This window comes from Trichosurus vulpecula, chromosome 2, assembly GCF_011100635.1.
Source record: "Trichosurus vulpecula isolate mTriVul1 chromosome 2, mTriVul1.pri, whole genome shotgun sequence".
Classification (NCBI taxonomy): Eukaryota; Metazoa; Chordata; class Mammalia; order Diprotodontia; family Phalangeridae; genus Trichosurus; species Trichosurus vulpecula.
In genome coordinates, this window is record NC_050574.1 from 420,882,396 (window position 1) to 420,901,152 (window position 18,757).

General features: G+C 38.4%; 1 protein-coding gene across 1 annotated transcript in view; it reads left to right on the forward strand.

The window, feature by feature from the left end:
* Positions 1-18,757, forward strand: part of BMX (BMX non-receptor tyrosine kinase) — a 62,234-nt gene that overhangs the window by 41,080 nt on the left and 2,397 nt on the right. Inside the window, exons 11-17 of the mRNA XM_036745560.1 lie at positions 442-569; positions 2,680-2,754; positions 3,403-3,574; positions 7,677-7,893; positions 10,513-10,577; positions 15,541-15,659; positions 17,253-17,410. Of these exons, the coding sequence (XP_036601455.1) occupies positions 442-569; positions 2,680-2,754; positions 3,403-3,574; positions 7,677-7,893; positions 10,513-10,577; positions 15,541-15,659; positions 17,253-17,410 (934 nt within the window). The remainder of the gene's footprint in view (positions 1-441; positions 570-2,679; positions 2,755-3,402; positions 3,575-7,676; positions 7,894-10,512; positions 10,578-15,540; positions 15,660-17,252; positions 17,411-18,757) is intronic.

The following is an 18,757-nucleotide window of genomic DNA, read 5'->3' on the forward strand; positions in this document are numbered from 1 at the left end:
CAAACCTCTCTTTCTAGATGTCCACCAGCAGGCCTGAAGTCACTACTAAGTGGGGTCCAGAGTCAAGCTGGTCATTACAGCAGAGAGGGACGCTTAAAAAATTATCATTCCATAAACTTTAAAGCATGTAGAATTAGTTAACCTTTGTTAGCCAGTAAAAAAAGTTACTCTCAGGCTAACTCAAACGTAACCAAGATAATTAATTGGCAACAGCATTCTAGTTAAATGGGACTCTACTCCAGATTTTAAAAAAATGATCCATACATATTAGAAAGTAGGTAAAGAAAAAATCTATATTGTGTAATTCTGCCTAGGTGATTGGTATTCAAAAAAGGCACGAAATTTGGAAAACTAAACTCATCAAAATGGGCTCCCAAATCACCCATCTAATTAAATTTTAATTAGTGAAAACATTCTAACATCTTTTGCTTTCTTTTTCAGTGATAAAAAAGGAACTGTAAAACATTATCACGTGCACACAAATGCTGAAAACAAATTGTACTTAGCAGAAAACTATTGCTTTGATTCAATCCCTAAGCTTATTTATTATCATCAGCACAATTCAGCAGGTAATTCCCTTAAGTTTCTTTTCTTTTCTTTGCGACCGGATCTTTTCCTGGGTCCTGTTCCAAATATGTTATTTATGAAAGCATGCCAGAAGGAAAAGATCCCTCTGAAGCACTGAGATTTGGCTGTATTTTTGACTGTACATTTCTGCAGTGTGTTCTCTAATTGCTGAACAGAGAACGCAGCTGACTTAAAGCTGACTCGGTAGCTGAGATGTTCATTTGGCACATTTCATGTAATATGACAGTTTTAGGTTATGGCGGTGTAATGGTCCAGCTGCAATCTAAATTCAGGTAACAGACCAGGGAAATTCTCTTTCCTTCCATGATTTATGAGTCATCACCAAATATCAAAATGAAAATCAAGATTCATATGTGGAATATTTAAATAAAATATTTCAATTTACAAAAAGGATTATAGTTGTCATAATCCAATCTCAGCATTACTTAGAAGTCTTATGCCTCCCTCCCAGAACTCATTCCTCATTTAAACTTGATTTCTGTGAAGGGCACTGCCATCTTTCCAGTCACCCAGGTGCACAACATTGGGACCCTCTTTGTCTCATCCCTCCTTCTCAATACTTATATTCTTTCAGTTGCCAAGTCTCATTGATTCTACTTCCAGAATATTGTTTGTAACTTTCTCTTTCTTTCTCCTCACACTTTCTACTCTACCTTAGTTCAGGCTCACGTCACCTTTTGCCTGGACCTTTGTGCTAGCCTCCTAATGGGTCTCCTTGCTTCTACTTTTTACTCTTCTCCATAGAATTGCCAAAGTGGCATTCCTAAAATGTTGATATAGCCATTTAACATCCTCTCCCTTAATTACTCTCCAGTTAAAAATATCTTCAGTGGTTCTCTGTTGTCTCTAGAGTAAAATACAAAATGCTTAGCTTGAAAGCCTTTCCCAATTTGGCTCCCACTTACTCACCTTTCCAGTCTTCCCCCCCCCAATTCTTCCCTTTACATGTATTCTCTTTCAGTCAAATTGGTCTTCTAGATGTTTCCAGAATGTAACATTTCCTTTCCAGACTTTTACCTTTGCATAGGTCATTCCCTATATTTTGGAATACACTTCCTCCTAAACTCCCTGGGATCCCTTGTTTCCTTCAAAAGACAATTCAAGTTGACCCATCAATATCACTTCCAGGTCTCCATCCCAAAGAGATCTTAAAAACGGGAAAAGGACCCACATGTACAAAAATATTTATAGTGGCTTTTTTGTGGTGGTCCAGAACTGGAAATTGAGGGGATGTCCATCAATCGGGGAATGGCTGAACAAGTTGTGCTATGTGAATGCAATGGAATTGTGCTATAAGAAATGATGAAAAGGCAAACTTCAGAAAAACCTGGAAAGACTTATATGAACTGATGCAGAGTGAAGTGAGCAGAACCAGGAGAACATTGTACACAGTAACAACCACAATGTACAAGGACTGACTTTGATAGAGTTAGCCCTTCTCAGCAATGCAAAGACCTAAAACAATTCCAAAGGACTCATGATGGAAAATTCCATCCTCATCCAGAGAAAGAACTATGGAATCTGAGTGCAGAGCAAAGCAGACTATTTTCTTTTTTGTTTGTTTGTTTTGTTTTGTTTTTTTCTTTCTCAAGGTTCCTCCCATTCTCTCTAATTCTTCTATACAACATCAGATTGCATGCTATCTTGGGGAGGGAGGGGAGAAAATTTAAAACTTATCAAAGTGAATGTTGAAAACTAAAAATAAATAAATTAATTTAAAAAAAATTTAAGTTTTTAAATTAAAAAAAAATTAAAAATCCACTTAATTCAAGTGCTGCCTCCTACCTGAAACCTTTCCTACTCCTCCCAGCTATTAGAGTTCTCTTCCATTTGAAATTATTTTGCATCACTTTATATGTACCTTGTATTTTCTTATTGGTTTACTTATATCTCATCTCAAAGGATCATAAATTCTAAAAGTACTTAAATCTAATTCATACCTAAGATGTGGACGAAACATCCATTTCCCCCAATGCAGAATCACTACATTCTATTTGTTACTTGCCTGAATTGTTTGATTTTTCCTTCTACTATTTACTAAGAGACTAAAAGCTAGCCTGGTATTTAATTATGTGGTCGTTATGATTGCAGGCATGATTACAAGGCTTCGACATCCAGTGTCCACCAAAGCCAATAAGGTCCCCTCCACAGCAGCCTTGGGAAGTGGTATGCCGTTTGCTTTTAATTTTCTAAATTGTTTTTTTTCATAATTTTATGACTTCCTTTCTTTTTCAGCAGATAAACATGACTACATTCATGGAAAGGAAAGAATAGGTAGAAAGTAACCTCTAGACAGGCAGCAGTGAATCTGGAGGGCTAGTATGTCCACCTTTTCTTTTCCTTTTTAATGCTTCGATTTTCTCATCCTCCACCCAGAATCTCTCCATTGTCAGTGAAACTGCCAGTTTTCCCTTTATCACTACTACTCCTCAGTTGAAAGCTGAGTACCTTCTCTTTTCTCTCTTTTCCTTCTGTATACCCCAGCAAATATCAGAAGACCAGCCTTGAATCATAATCAGAAAACAGGTGAAATTGTTTCCATAACACTGTCCTAGGGAAAAAAATTAGTTTTTCTAACTTTACAATGGCTTAAAACTTTCAGGTTACCTAATATATTTTCATGTCACAAGCTTTCAGAGGATGTCATCAACTTTTTAAGATTTCCTACTAGTAATTACTTATAGAAACTTGCCATGTTTTCTCTTTTGTTGCAATGTGCCTTCAGTACATGGTAAAGCACACCTAAAGGTTATTAGAGTCCCAAGTCTCCATATTCTTATAAGATTAGTAAAGAAACTTGCTCTGCTTTTCTAGGAATTTGGGAGCTGAAGCGAGAAGAGATTACCCTTTTGAAAGAATTGGGATGTGGACAGTTTGGAGTGGTGCGTCTGGGAAAATGGAAGGGGAAATATGATGTTGCCATTAAGATGATTAAGGAGGGTTCCATGTCAGAAGACGAATTCATACAGGAGGCCCAGACCATGATGTAAGTATTATAGTTTTACCTAATTAAGGGACATTCCACACTGGAACAGAAACCATGTAAACACCCTATTGGATATTTTAATTTTTTTTCCTTCAAACAGAATTTTTCTTCTTCTCCCCTTTGGATAAATCCGATACATGTTCCTTATACAGACAGAAAAAGAGATAAACTAATCTCAGAGCTGGAAAGAGCTTACGGGTTCCCTTGACATCATTCTTGAGGAGCAGTCATATAGCCTTCTGAAGGAAACCAATCCATTGTAGGACAGTTCTCATTGTTAGAAAGCATAGTCTTATGCTGAGAAAAAAATTGCCTGTGACTTCTACCTGTTTCTTTGAGTTTTCTAGGGCAAAGCACAATAAGTGAAATGCATTCCCTTTTCTATTGATATAATATGCCCCCTCCTTTGACTTTTCTTTTCCCTGCTATATATCACATGGTCTTCAATCCTGTATTGGACTGATAATTGACGATGTCCTACCTAAAATATGGCCGCCTACAGTGCACATGTGGTCTGACCAGGGAAGAATACATTAGGACTGTTGCCTTGTTTGTTCTGGACCCTATGGCTAGGATCACATTAGCTTATATGTCAGCTTGTAACAGCAAGCACCCTAGCATACTCAAGATGTCCTGCTGGCACAGGTTCTTTGATCTGCTTTTCTAGGAAAGACTGCTCAAAAAGGGGTTAACAATCCTACTTTTAACTACATTCACTAGTTCGCGGGGAAGGGTCAGCACCCTGAACGTCAGAGAAAATACAAGCAGAGAAATTAGCACAAAGACCAACAGACAAGGCTCCAGCTGCCTGAATCAAAGCAATATTGCTGTACACTTTACATATACCCCTGGAGCAAGGGAGCACAGGCATCTGGGCAGTCGGCGGGGTGCAGGGTGGGGAGACTCTTAACAAAATGGCCACTTGGAGTCCTGTCCAGGGAATCACAAGGTCTTTCTCATAAGCAAACTCCCAAAGAAAAACCTCACCTCAGAGTATATATGCACTTCTGGCTAATAGGCTCAGAGCTGGAAAGCATCACAACCCTAGTGACTCAGCGCCTAACTAGCTTAGTGCCGAATGGTGTGAAAGCCTTCCTACAAGCAAGCCTCCCCTAAGCAAGCTCCTTCTTAGGTGAGTCCCTTCCCAAATGGACTCTATGTAACTCAAGATGTATCACAGCTGTGGTCACATTGGCCTATTAATGGATGGGGAAGATCTTCTTGTTCCATTAACATTACACAGCTGTGTCCCACTTTTTATTCTTATTGACCTTTGAAAGAAGTTTATTTTTTTATCCCCTAGCCATGCCTTTCCCAACTCGAGCTATTGAATTGTACCTTATCAGATCCAGTCCAACCTCTTAGTCTGTCAGGACCTTTTTGGATCTTGGCAGTATTGTCCAATGTGTTAGTTTCCTGTGTGTTCTGAGTCATCTACAAATATGTTAAGCAAGCCATCTAGACCATCATCCAGGCCAGTGGTAAAAAGTGTGAAACAAAAGTGAGAGCCTTTGGACACTACAATAGAGAGCCACCCCCTCTGACTTTTTGTTTTCTTCTTTCTGCCCTCTCTCTGTATCCTTAATTGCTAAAAATCCATGTGTATCTGAGGCATTTCAATGACTTATTTTTCTTTTAGTCAGACTTTTAGAACCCTGACAGGCATAGTAGTTTGAAAAAAAAGTTATAGCAGATATTTTGCAAACAGTCCTCAGAATCATAGATTCAGAGCATCAATATCATGCCAAAATAGTCTGATATGAGACTAAATGCTCTTTGCAAAATCAAAACTATGAGATTTACCAGTGCTGAAACACCTACTAATAACCTAACATTTTGGTAACATAGTAGAGCTGTTATGTTAATAGAAGGTATAAATGAATGAGATCTCATAAGATTGTGGAAGGAGAGATGTCCTTAGCATCCCACAAATGAGACAGAAACTGTTTTGGCTGGATAATAGCAGGGTCAATTCAATATAACCTCAACATTAATGGAGTGTTCGGAACAGAGATCCAAGCCAAGCCAATAAACATGCATTAAGCACCTACTATGTGCCAGGCACTTAAAATTAATCAAAAGACAATCCCTACCCTCTAAGAGTTTACAGTCTAAAGGGAAAGATGCCACACAAAAAGAGGCAGGAAAGGTGTAAGGTGGAGGAGGGAACATGACACCATGGGGTACCCAGCACAAGGACAATTCTTTCCTTGGAATTGAAATCAAGCAGTGCAATAGACCCAAAGTGGAATGAGGAGCTGAGGGTTCAGTTTCTATCCTCTATAAAGGAAGCCTTTGGAAGAGTTTGGTACTCCACCCTCCTGCCCTCCAGTCAGAGGGGAGAGGAAGCTGAAGGGGGTAGTATGAATCAAGGCTCAAGTTAGGCTTTGGTGGTGTCTTCCAGTTAGATGTGTGATTCTACTGACCTACCTACCTACCTATCTACCTACCTACCTATTTTTCCATCCATCCATTCATCCATCTATCCATCCATCCATCCATCTATTCATTCATTCATCTATTTAATCCATCTACATATTCATTCATTCATTTCGCTATTTACTCATCTAACCATATTTCTATCTATTCATTAATCTAATTATCTACCTGTCATCCATCAATTCATCTATCTATTCATTCATTTATCTATTACTCCATTCTTTCACTTATCTTTCATTCATCTATTTACTCCATCAATATATTCACTCATTCATTAATTTATCTATTTATTTATCTTTACATATTTCTGTCTATCATTAATCTAATTATCTATCTATACATCTACTAATTCATCTATCCATTCATTTACCTATCCATCTATCATCGATTCATTTATCCATCTATCTATCCATTGATCCATTCATTCACTTGTTCATCTATTTATCACTTATCCATTCATTTATCTATTTACATATGTATGTACCTATTTATTTTATAAAAAGTTAAAACTCTGTTTTTTGCCACCTTCACCACTGTAACCCTGGAGTATTCATTTGACCTTTCCGATCCTCCATTTTCTCATCTGTAAAATAATTTAAGATAATAACTTTTTTCGTGTTTATCCCTCAATTTGGTGTAAAAGTCAGAATAGATAATATATTTTAAAATGTTTTGTTAAATTTAAATTGTTATATCATTTATTATCACTGCTTTTATTGTTGTTTGAAGGATCAGTATAAAGTTCAGTGGTGAACAGAGCCCAAATAAGTGCTTTTTTGTTGAGATGAATGATGATAGGACACTCTAACTTGACCTTCGATAGTAGGATATTGCATATCTGGTTGTATTAAAATTAGGACCCTGAACTTAAACTTGAGAAAAGAAAAAGAAGGAATCAAATTTAATTTAATTAATTTAAAAGGTTTAATTTTAAATTATTTATATACTATATATGTAATATATGATAAATTATAAACTAAATGTTTAAATTTAGATTAATTCAAATTTAATTAATTAAATGTAATTTTTTTAAAAATCAGTTTATAATGCCTAGAATAGGAGAACATCTATGATTCAGGCAATCCCCATCCCCAGCTGGCCATGAGCCAGAGTTTCTGGAAACACTCTCTTCTGTTCCTGAGGAAGGACCATTCAGGTCATCCCACAGGCACGTGCCCAATTGTCTCTGAGATAGCTGGAAAACAAGCCAGGATTTTTTGCCCTGGAGATAAAAATGCCCTTTGGCATTGCCCATGGGACAAGTTCTGTTTCTCCTCACTCAACTCCAAGTTATAGGAGGAAAAAACCATGAAGACTTCCAGGCACAGAATTAATTTTGATGATGATGATAATAATAACAGCTAGCCATTATTGGCTTTAAAGCACTTTGCAAATATTATCTCATTGGATTGTCATAACAACCATGAGAGGTAGGCGCTATTATTACCCCCATTTTACAGAGAAAGAAACTGAGTCAGACAGCGGTTCAGTGATTTGTACAGGGTCGCATGAGGCTGGATCTGAACTGAGGTCTTCCTGACTCCAGATCCAGTACTCTAACCACTGCACCACATAGTTACCTCTTGATAAGCCTTCAAGACATCAGTAAAATGAAAGGAAAAATAAGCTCAAAACTAAAGTTTGAATAATTGATTTGTTTCAGGAAACTCAACCACCCCAAGCTGGTCAAATTCTACGGCGTGTGCACTGAGAGGTACCCCATCTACATAGTGACTGAGTACATCACAAATGGCTGTTTGCTCAGCTACCTGAAATGTCATGGGAAAGAACTCCAGCCCTTCCAGCTTCTGGAAATGTGCTATAATGTTTGTGAAGCAATGGCCTTCTTAGAGAGCCACCAGTTCATACACCGAGACTTGGTAAGCAAGCTTTTTTTTTTCTAAGAAGAGGGAAAGGAACTAAGAAACTTGGTCTGCCTGGCACTGTATTAATACTGTAATAATACTGTATTAATAAGTCAAATCAAGTCAGCAAGCCTTTATTAAGCATTAACTATGTAGCAGACACTGTCAAGAGCTTGGAACACAAATGCGAGTGGAAGAAAGACAGCCCCAACCCTCAATACCTTCTGTGGGGGAAGACAACATATTAAAAGGGGAGGGAGATACTTTTCAGTCATGTCTGACTCTTCATGACCCCATTTGGGGTTTTCTTGGCAAAGATACTGGAGTGGTTTGCCATTTCCTTCTCCAGCTCATTTTACAGATGAAGAAACTGAGGTAAACCAGGTTAAACAACTTGCCCAGGGTCACACAGCTAGTAAGTGTCTGAGGCAGGATTTGAATTCATGTCTTCCTGACTCCAGGCCGGGCACTCTGTCCACTGCACCATTCACTTACCCCAGAGTCAAAAGACTTGGGTTCAAATTCCTACTGTTTATAGCTGTGTGACCATGGGCAAGTCTTTTGGCTTCTTTGAATTTCAGTTTCCTCCAGCAAATTAGATAATATTTTAAAGCTCTTAGCACAGTTCTTGGCACATAGTAGATGCTATATTTCCTTCCTTTTCCCTTCCCTCAACTGTTTTTAATGGGGAATAAAAATATTTGCACTACCTACTTCAGTTCAAATAAGATAACACATGTAGAATACATTGTAAACCTTGAAGCACTACATAAATGTGAGCTATTATTCCTCAGAAATTGCACCATGATAAAAAAAAAGCCATTTCAGGAAAGAACAGAGATTCAGTTTTTTTTTCTTTTTAATCAAAATCTATCTTTGGAGAATGTCTAAAGCTACACAGTCCACACACTACTTGAATCAACATGTCATTTAATCTTGATGTGCACCTGCAGTTACCAAGGAAGTGTTCCTCTTTGGAGTAACATGGATGCACTTTACAAGGCAGAAATATTCATTGGCAGATTTCTGTAGAGTTTTTCTCCCCATGCCTACCTTGCATGAATGCTTCTTAGTGGCTGAAAGCATTGAAATGGCTCTCACACGTGAGCCATTTGGTCCTTCTGGTCATGGGATCAGGCTACAAAATAACAATAGTCATAGGTGTACATGAAATGTGGGCCAGGAAGAATTCTCACTGACCTTAAAGAAGCAATATTTCCACCCAGACCCTTCCTGTGGATAAAGCGAAGGGCCAATGCGAATGTCCCCCAAGGGTACACCATCACCCCAACTCCACCCCCGTGTGCACCTATGTGACAATGATGGCAATCATTAACCTGGTCATCAGCATTATCATCATCATCATCTCATTTCTGGTACTTGTTACTTCATCACTTAGTTACTTCATCACTTAATTTCCTTGAAGTCCAGTGTCCTTATCTATTATCTTAAAAAAAGACTGCTCCATATATTGGCCCTGAGTATTTCACAACAGAGTTATTGTCGGGACCAAATGTGATGATAGATGTGAAAGGACTTTGGAAACCATAAAGATCTGGATGATGTCGCCTAGTGGCTAGGGACAGTAAGTTCCGGTCCTGTTTCTGTTATTTAGTAACATGTGGCCATGAGCTAATCATAATATGAGGCTCAGTTTCTTCACACGTGGTAGATAATAACTGAGGAAACAATCTGAGCTGTATGATTTATTAGCAAAACAGATACAATAAATGGCTCAATGGACTTCCCAGTCAGTCCAAAGACTCTGAATACAGAATGAAACAGATTTTTACGTATTAAAAATAATCAAATGAAACCAATTAACTAAAAGAAAAGTTAACAGGGTATAAGCCAGGAGGTATAATTGAGTAATCTGATTTCTAATTGGAGGAAAGATTGGGGATTCTCCAAGTTGGGGGGGAGGAGAGAGTGAGCAGGTACAATTCCCTGAAATCAGAAAAAGAGGTGTCCCCGTCCCCCCAGGTGTCTATATTCAATTAAAGGAACATGGAAACAATAAGTGATTGACATGTACAAGGACAGTTTTCAGATAAGATATTTGGGTTGCTGGACATGTATAATTGTAAGAAAACTCCTTGCATCAGTCTCTGGATCTAACTGGGTTTCTGGTCAGCAGAACCTTAGACCTTAATTAAGGGTCTTTAAGCAGCAGGTAAGAGTGGTCAGCTTCCCAGCCATGCAAGGATGGGTTCAAACAATGCAATAAAGTTTTCTCACAATTCCCTTAATTGAATAAAGTTTTCTCACAAGACAGAAATTGGACTAGACCCATAATTAAATAGAAAGGGAACTGAGTTAGATCCAGAATTGAATCACTAGAGTTAGTGTGTTTCCCTCAATTCCCACGCATCTATAAAATAAGAAAAATAATACATGCTACACTTAGTTTATTGACAGGCTCAAAATACATGTTTTGAGCACACAAATACACATATGTATATACTTATATATTAGTTTGCAAATCCTAAAATTCTCTGTTATTTTCAGCTATTTTTATTGTCTGAGATTTTTCTTAAGTAATAACTATTACAGAGAAGCAAAGACAAATGACCTGATTTTTTTTGCTCACTTACGACCATTTGGTAAATTTACTATTTTTTCCATCCCATAAAGGCTGCTAGGAATTGTTTGGTTGACAGTGACCTTTCGGTGAAAGTATCTGACTTTGGAATGACCAGGTAAGGCAGATAAGATCCTAAATTAATACAGGGAAATGGTATTTGTATTACTGTTTTCCTAAATAATAACATAATCCCAAACCATGGGGTATAGTTCAAAGAGCTCTGGACTGGTAGGCAGGAGGCTTTGTCCTAGCTTGTACTCCTTGTTCTGTTCCTAACTGAATTAAGTTGTGACTGTTTCAGTTCTATTTCCTCATCTGTAAATGAGAGCCACAGGGGCAGCCGCTAGGTGGGGCAGTGCATGAAGCCCTGGCCCTGAAGTCAGGAGGACCTGAGTTCAGAATTGACCTGAGACATTTAGCAGCCATATGTTCCTCGGCAAGTCACTTAACCCTGCTTGCTTCCAAAAAAGAAATAAGCAATGAAAAAGATGGTCTTAGAGGTCCCTTCCTATCTTAGATATGTAATTCCATGATCCTTTGATTTCTAAAATTCCTTTCTGCTCCAAAATTCTATGAAAATAATAAAAGTTTTGTAAAAATTGGCTGATCATCTGAAGAAATTTCATTAAGAATTGGAATTCAGTACAAAAGAGTTACTCCTTGGTTAAAAGGGAAGATCGAAATAATTATGCCCTGCTAATGTAGCAAAAAAGCAATTTATCATCTTTTATTTATATTCCTTCTCTGTGTTGTCCCTAGCGATATGATCAGTGTGTGTATCTTGGCTTCACTTGTTTTAATCCAAGAACATTACTTTTCTCATAAGATTTCCATCCCTCTGGTTAATTTTTAATTTAATAATTAAGAGAGTCATCGGGTCCCAACCTCCCCAAACCCCCACAATCACTGTGTTACTGTATACTGTATGCATCCTGGGTTAGATCTTTGCATATTACCAGACGTTGCATAATTTTGCCAGCTCTAACCGCTTTGAAATTCTCAACTTAGAAGTCCCACTTAGTGATGGAAATTCATACAAGCCTGTACCTTATAAAATTTAATATGTTTAATATTTAATTGGAATAGAAATATTAGTATTTGATTATTATTAGTAGTATTTGTTCAAAATTGGCAATGCCTTCCATTAAATAACCTTGTATTTTTTTTTGTATATCTTCTCTATTTGTTTATGTGCCTAGATGTCATTTCTCTTAACAGAATGTTGGCTCCTGGAGGACAGGGCCTATTTAGTTTTTGCTTTTGTAACCTGAGTAGCTAGTATAATTCCTGGCATTTAGAGGGCTCTTAATAAATGATTGCCTGAAAGAAGAAATTAGGACTGATTAAGATTTTAGTCTTTATTACTTATACTACATGCATATGTTCCTCGTTGGTATGGTATAGCTGTTTTCCTTTGTTCTTGAAGAAGACCAAAATGACATCACTATGTTGGGGTCAAAGTACAGTGTGTCCACCTGTGGCTGATCAGATCAACACAAGCTAGGAAGGTTCTACCACAACCTGAACACGAATAGTCCACATGAACATTTGGGGTGGAGATGGTTCTACATTTGTTCATCTTGTGTTTCTTTTGAGCTACTGCAATTCTGCTTTGTTCATAGAGCATAGTCCTATCTTTGATGCAAGCATGCCATGCTGGCTGGTCGTGTGCCAGTGTCTCTCATGTCTTATAATCAATTCCAAAGTTCTTCAGAGAGACCTTGAGAGTGTTTTCGTATTGCTTCTTCTGTCCACCCTGTGAGCACTGACTTGTGTGAGAATAGTCTTTAAGGCAAACATACATTTGGCATTTGAACAATGTGGTCAGCCCATCAGAGTTGTACTCTCTGCAGTAGGGTTTGAATGCTTGGTAGGACCTCAGTGCCTGGTACCTTATCTTGCCAGGTGATCTTCAGAATCTTCCTAAGACAATTCAAATGGAAGCGATTCAGTTTCTTGGCATGGTGCTGGTAGACTGTCCGGGTTTCACAGGCATACAACAATGAGGTCAGCACAACGGCTCCGTAGACCCTCTATTTAGTAGGCAGCCTAATATCTCTTCTCTCCCACACTTTCCTTTGGAGCCTCCCAAACACCAAGCTAGCTCTGGCAATGCATGTGGCAATCTCATCATCTATATACATGCACTCCTCATTGGTAAAAGGAGGAAGATTGCACTAAATCACAAAAAGAGTTACCTTTCTTGTGTCATGAACCCCTCTGGCAGTCTGGGGAAACCTGCAGACCCCTTCTCAGAATCACTTAAAAACATACTTGAAGGAAATGCTGAATTTTAGTTAGAGGTTGGTGAAAATAAAGATCCAATTTCATGGGCCCCCTGGAATCCATCCTTGGGAGCTTAGATCCAAGGCTAAGAACCCCTGCAGTAGAAATCTCTGAATTCCCTCCAAGCTCTGCATGCATGTTTTCAAAAGAACAGCAGGCCTGGTTCTCACCCTAGATAAGATTGGGGAAAATTTCCTTTTCATTCCATAGAAATTTTCATAGCACTAACAAGGGTGTGAATGATGCCTTACTAAATAAGATTCCATTGTTCAACATTCCTGCCACATCAGGGTTAATGCTGAATGATTTAGAAATGGTCTTCCGCTCTCTTCCCCTTTAAAATAGCGGTGGATATTATGTTGAGAATGTTTGTCCTGGCACTGGACTTCCTGTGTTGTCTTTCATCACCCTGGCTCCCAGCCCTAGCACACTGTTTAAACAGCAGAGCAAATATTCACATTCTTCTGCACGAAGGAGAGAGATAAGTGTCACATCAGTGAGTTAATGTGTAAGAGAACAATTGGTGGGCATGGGGTTTTAATTTCATTTGACCGTAATACTCCCACATTGGACAAAGTACAGTTGGGTTGAATGCCTGCTCTTTGCCTTAAAAAAGACGTGATAAAAAGAGAGGAATGCAGAGTTCACATTAACTTCAGAAATGATGGACTCCAACTTAAAGAGCCATCTCCTAAACCATCTCAGACAAATGTGAATCTATTTTTAAAAGCCTTTCATCAAATTCGGCATTTGGAGATACTTGCTTAGCAGCACGAGTTACTTTGATTTTAATTATGCAGTAACTCCTCTTTGTTCATTTGTTACTTGGCAATAAATAAGCCCGTGGTTTGTACTCATAACCAGTATAGTCTTTTTGATGTAGTCACAAGAGTACTAGATTTGAAGTTAGAAGATTTGGGTTCAAATCCTGACTTGCCAGCTACCCAGTTTCGCTGTGGGCAAGTCACTTAACTTTTCTGGGCTTCTGTTTCCTTATTTACAAAATGAAGGGATTGGACAAAGATAATATCTAAGGTTCTTTTCAGCTCTAAATTTCTTGTTTCAATGAGTTTATGTGCTAGATGCCTGCTTTAATTTCTTCGCCTCCCCTCCTTTGAATTACCTGGAGACTCTTATTCCAGAGAGCAGCAAAGAGAGTCACCTGTTAGTCCTGAGACAGGGAAGTATCTATGTGGGACTATTACCCCCACTTCATCCCAAAGCACCAACGATACCTGCTTTCACATTTTCAGTCAGTCATTCTCTCTGATGGCGCCACATACCAGATTCCTCTGTATATAAAGCCAGAAGAGTAACCAGGGCTTCACAGTGTCTGAATACGCTGTAGTGTTCCTGTACCCATACCTAGAAGTCCTCTCTGGTTCTGTGCCATGACAAACTGCATCCAAGGTGACCATCTTTGCTGTCTTACCTAACTCTGGGCAGTGGCCCTGCCAAGGATTATCCTCTCCCTGTCCTAAAACACATTCTTGAACTCATCCTTGAGTTGAAGGATATGACAATTGTTGTCCTTTTTCTTCCTTCTACTTCTTCCCAAAGGATAACGGTCACAGGCTGTATCACCGAGGCCTAGAACCTCTAGACAGAGACTCTCTCCCCTAACTATACCCCATCGCAAAAGCTTTCTTGAAAAAGGCTGGGGCACACGAGTGGAGATGGAATCTGGAAGCCTTCTTAAACTACCCCAGTGAGCTTTTTCCCAGAACTGCCCTGCCTCCTTCTCTAAAGATGACTTTTAAGGAGTACTTTTGAGGAGTTGAGACTTTGAATCCTAGAACTTGAAAGCCTGATGGTAGAGAGGATTTCATTTTATGGATAAGAAAATTGAAAGAGAAAGAGGTTAAATGACTTGCTATGTCTGGTTTGGACTCCATCACTCAATGAGTGATGGAGTCAAAATTAGAAACCAGTTCTTCTGATTTAGAATCCCCAAACTTTTATAACTCTTTCTACAATTAAACCAAGTAAGTTCAAGACTATAACCTGAGGAGTGGGAAAAAATAAAAACCACTTGTCTTTTTTTTCCATGAAGAAAAATGCCAATCTAGAGCTTTGGGTTTGTAGGCTTTAAAAATTCTTTTTAAAAATTCTTTCCTGCAAATTTGGCCAAATCAGCTGCTTCTAATATTTATAACTGAAGTAAAACCCAGGAACAACTTTCTGATTGTCGTGTTTTCCCTACGTTATTCATTAACGATTTCAGATCCCATAGTGATTTATTTCTCTCTTTAAATCACTTTTTCCTGGGGAAGAACATTGTTTTAACCATATCTTACTATCTTAATCATAATATCTTAAGTGGGTTTAGTGTGTTTTACTTTTTATTTAACTTTTTATTTTATTTAATTTTTATTTAATTTAAATTATTATTCACAGAAGCCTTCTACCATGTGAGGTCTTCTGTTATTCTTGGGTCTTAACAGTAATTGTTATTCACAGACATTCTATATGCGAAACTAATCATCCAGTCTTGGTAACCTAAACACATGAAAAGTACATTTGTCAAACTTAAAACTCACAAATGGCCTCTAGCTAAGTTTGCACGTGGAAATTCTGCAAGAGCTTAGGAAAAAAAGGGTATTAGACTGAATCTCCAGAGGACTCCATAGGTCTTTACCCAAGCTGTAATTTGTATGCTCAGACATGCTGCTAGAAAATCTTTAGCCCATATTTAGTGGTTGGAGTTCTTTAGCTGAACCGAATCAAGAGGCACTTAGGGTCTCTTCCTTGGGTGCTGACCTGAGTTTCACAATCTCTGTTTTCTCTTCCAGATATGTTCTCGATGATCAATATGTCAGCTCAATAGGAACAAAATTCCCGATCAAGTGGTCGGCGCCAGAGGTCTTTCATTACTCCAAATATAGCAGCAAGTCAGACGTATGGGCCTTCGGTAAGAGCATTGTCACACAGGGCAGCATAGTTAGTCTAGGAGCTGATTTCCCAAAGGAGAAATCATCAAAGTAAGAGCAGCAGCAGCAACAAACAACGAGGCACTTAAACATTTGCACAATTAAAATAAATGCCCTAAATGACAAGCAATAACAAGTAAGAGGTTACCGTAGAAGGGGAGACATTCTTGGTAGTGCATTTAATGCCAACAGTCTTCTGGAGGGTGTATATACTCTTGGTCTCTTTCCACATGAAAGGGATGCAGATAGTTTTCTAACAAAAGGGTTCAAAAAACTTTTTTTAATTAGAATTATGACATTAAGGTTATGGCTACATAAAGATCAAATTTAATTGATTTGTCTGTTTAGAGACAGCAGTTAAATAAGTTTAGGGGATCTCTTTCCCCCCTGAGTTGAATTGACCAATTGTTTTGGTATCCCAGGAATAGATAAGAAGTATGAGAAAGGATAAACCTTGAGCAGCATCTAGCTTCAGTCCCATTTTTCAACCAAAATTTACATTTTAATTCACTATCCTAAATAAACCCTATAAAACATCATTATAGATCATTATTGAAGAAGATTAGCTCTAAGATTGTTGGTCTTGGGGGCTTACTACTTATAATTTTCCTTTTTACTGTTGTTTTGTTCTCTCCTTGTGGTTTTATCCATGTAAGAAGCTTCCTAGGTGTCTCTTACAATCTTGGAGTTTCCTGGGGGCATGGAGTGGCTATGCGCTCCTACAGCCAGTTTGTGTCAGAGGCAGTACTTGAACCAGCTGAGTATTTCCAATTCCAAGGCACCATTGCCCTGGTCCACTACACCATGCTATATTTTTGTGTCTTAGTCATTTTCATTTGTGTCCGACACTTCATGACCCATTTGAGATTGTCTTGGCAAAGATACTGGAGTGATTTGCCATTTCCTTCTCTGGCTCATTTTACAGATGAGGAAACTAAGGCAAACAAAGTTAAGTGACTTGCCCAGGGTCACATAGCTAGTAAGTATCTGATATCACATTTGAACTTAGGTCTTCCTGACTCCAGGTCTCGTGCTCTATCCAATGCACCCCCTAGCTGCCCATGGTGGATTTTTAGTCATTTGCAAACCATTAAAGAGAAAAAAAAGAGGGAAATTGTCACAAACATATGTGAAGCCTCCCCAATCCATAATTGCATTCATCTCAACCAATGAGGAGAGAATTCCATTTCAATGAGCTTTGGGATTGGGACTACATTATAAATAGAATTTAACTGTGCCCCGAGACAATGTAGTACAGATGAAGAATATAGGATTTTTAAACTCAGAGGGTATGGTTCTGATTCTTGGCTCTGTCATATACTTATTTATAAGGCTTAAATATTGGACTAGATGACCTCTAAGTTTTCTTCCAGCCCTTAGTATATGAAAATACTCTTCCTCTAGACCACTCTGCCTTGGAGGCAATGCCTTAGTGTTTTGGTTTCTTGCTACCTCTGGGATAGAGTCATCTATTGTATTCACTTATTTTTACTGGAAATTCATTTAACAAATACTCTGTCCTTTGGCATTTTCTGTTGTTTTTTAACCGTATGTTTTGTCTTGATTCTTTGTAGGAATCCTGATGTGGGAGGTGTTCAGTTTGGGGAAACAACCTTACGAATTCTATGATAACAGACAGGTGGTGACAAAGGTTTCCCAAGGCTATCGGCTATATCGGCCTCAGCTAGCTTCGGATAACATCTACCAAATAATGTACAGCTGCTGGCATGAGGCAAGCTATAACGACAATACCTATGTAGCACTTTAAGATTCATAAAGCATTTTACTTATCTTATTTAATCCAGTGCATTAGGAGCTATTATTATCTTCATTTTATAGATGAAGAAACTATGCCTGATAGAGGTTAAATGATTTACCCAGGGTCCTACAGCTAAGTAAAATATATAAGAAAGGATTTGAACTCAGTTTTTTCTGACTCCAACTCTGGCATTCTATCCAGTGTATATCGTAGATTCACAATCTGATTGGTATAGTAAGCTGCTATCATCATGATGGGCAGGCAGTCATTCATTTACTCATTTTTGTAGTTGTCGTTTAGTCATTTCAGTTGTGTACACCTCTTTGTGACCCCATTTGAGGTTTTTTTGGCAGAAATACTGGAGCGGTTTGCTTATCTCAAGCTCATTTTACAGATGAGGAAACTGAGGCAAACAGGGTTAAGTGACTTGTAGTAAGCATCTGAGATCAAATTTGAACTCAGGTCTTTCTGACTCCAGGCCTGGCACTCTATCCACTGCAGCACCTAGCTGGATTTTCATATATCCATTTATTCTGAGATGGATAGAAAGGCATTCCAAAAGAGAGGGTAGGCAGTATTAGCAAAGGTTCAAAGGCTGGAAAGAGCACAGCATATGCAGGGTTAGCAGGGTGAATCAGTGCTGAAGGAAAGGGTTTTTTAGGGCATAAGTGAGAGACAAGGCCGGAAAGCAAGTTTGGACAAGTTTTTGGAGGACTTTAAAATTCAAGAATGCCCCATGATGAAAGATCAATTTGATATCTGAATGTGGGGTAGATCAGAGCATGGCAGAGGCACTAGGCAGGGAGACCATTACAGTAACCCAGGTCTTAAGATTTAAGGACATATGGTCCAGTGGAAAAAGGGCTGGATTTGAAATCAGAGAACTGGAGTTTAGATTCCGTCTGTTGAGTGAATATTCTGTTTATGCCATATACAGCATATGTAATCTGGGTGATGTCTTGGCTTGCTCGTGAATTGGATTTAAGGTATGAAAGGAGGGAGTTAAGGGAGCTCAGGATGGATAGCCTTCAATATTGCAGTAAAGCAAGGGAGAGAAAGAGAGAGACCGACAGACAGAGACAGAGAGATACTGGGAGATTGAGGAAGGAGGAGGTTTGTAACTCTTTAAGAAATGTGATACTGCTATCAATCAGTCAATCAGTGAATAATAAAATCATTAATGTGTATTAATGAGGATTGTTAGTAAACTGGCATTTATTAAGTGCCTCTCATGTGCTACAAAGAAAGGCAAAAAACAGCCCTTGCTTTCAAGGAACTCACAGACTAATAGAAGAGACAACAGATTAGAGCTACAACATG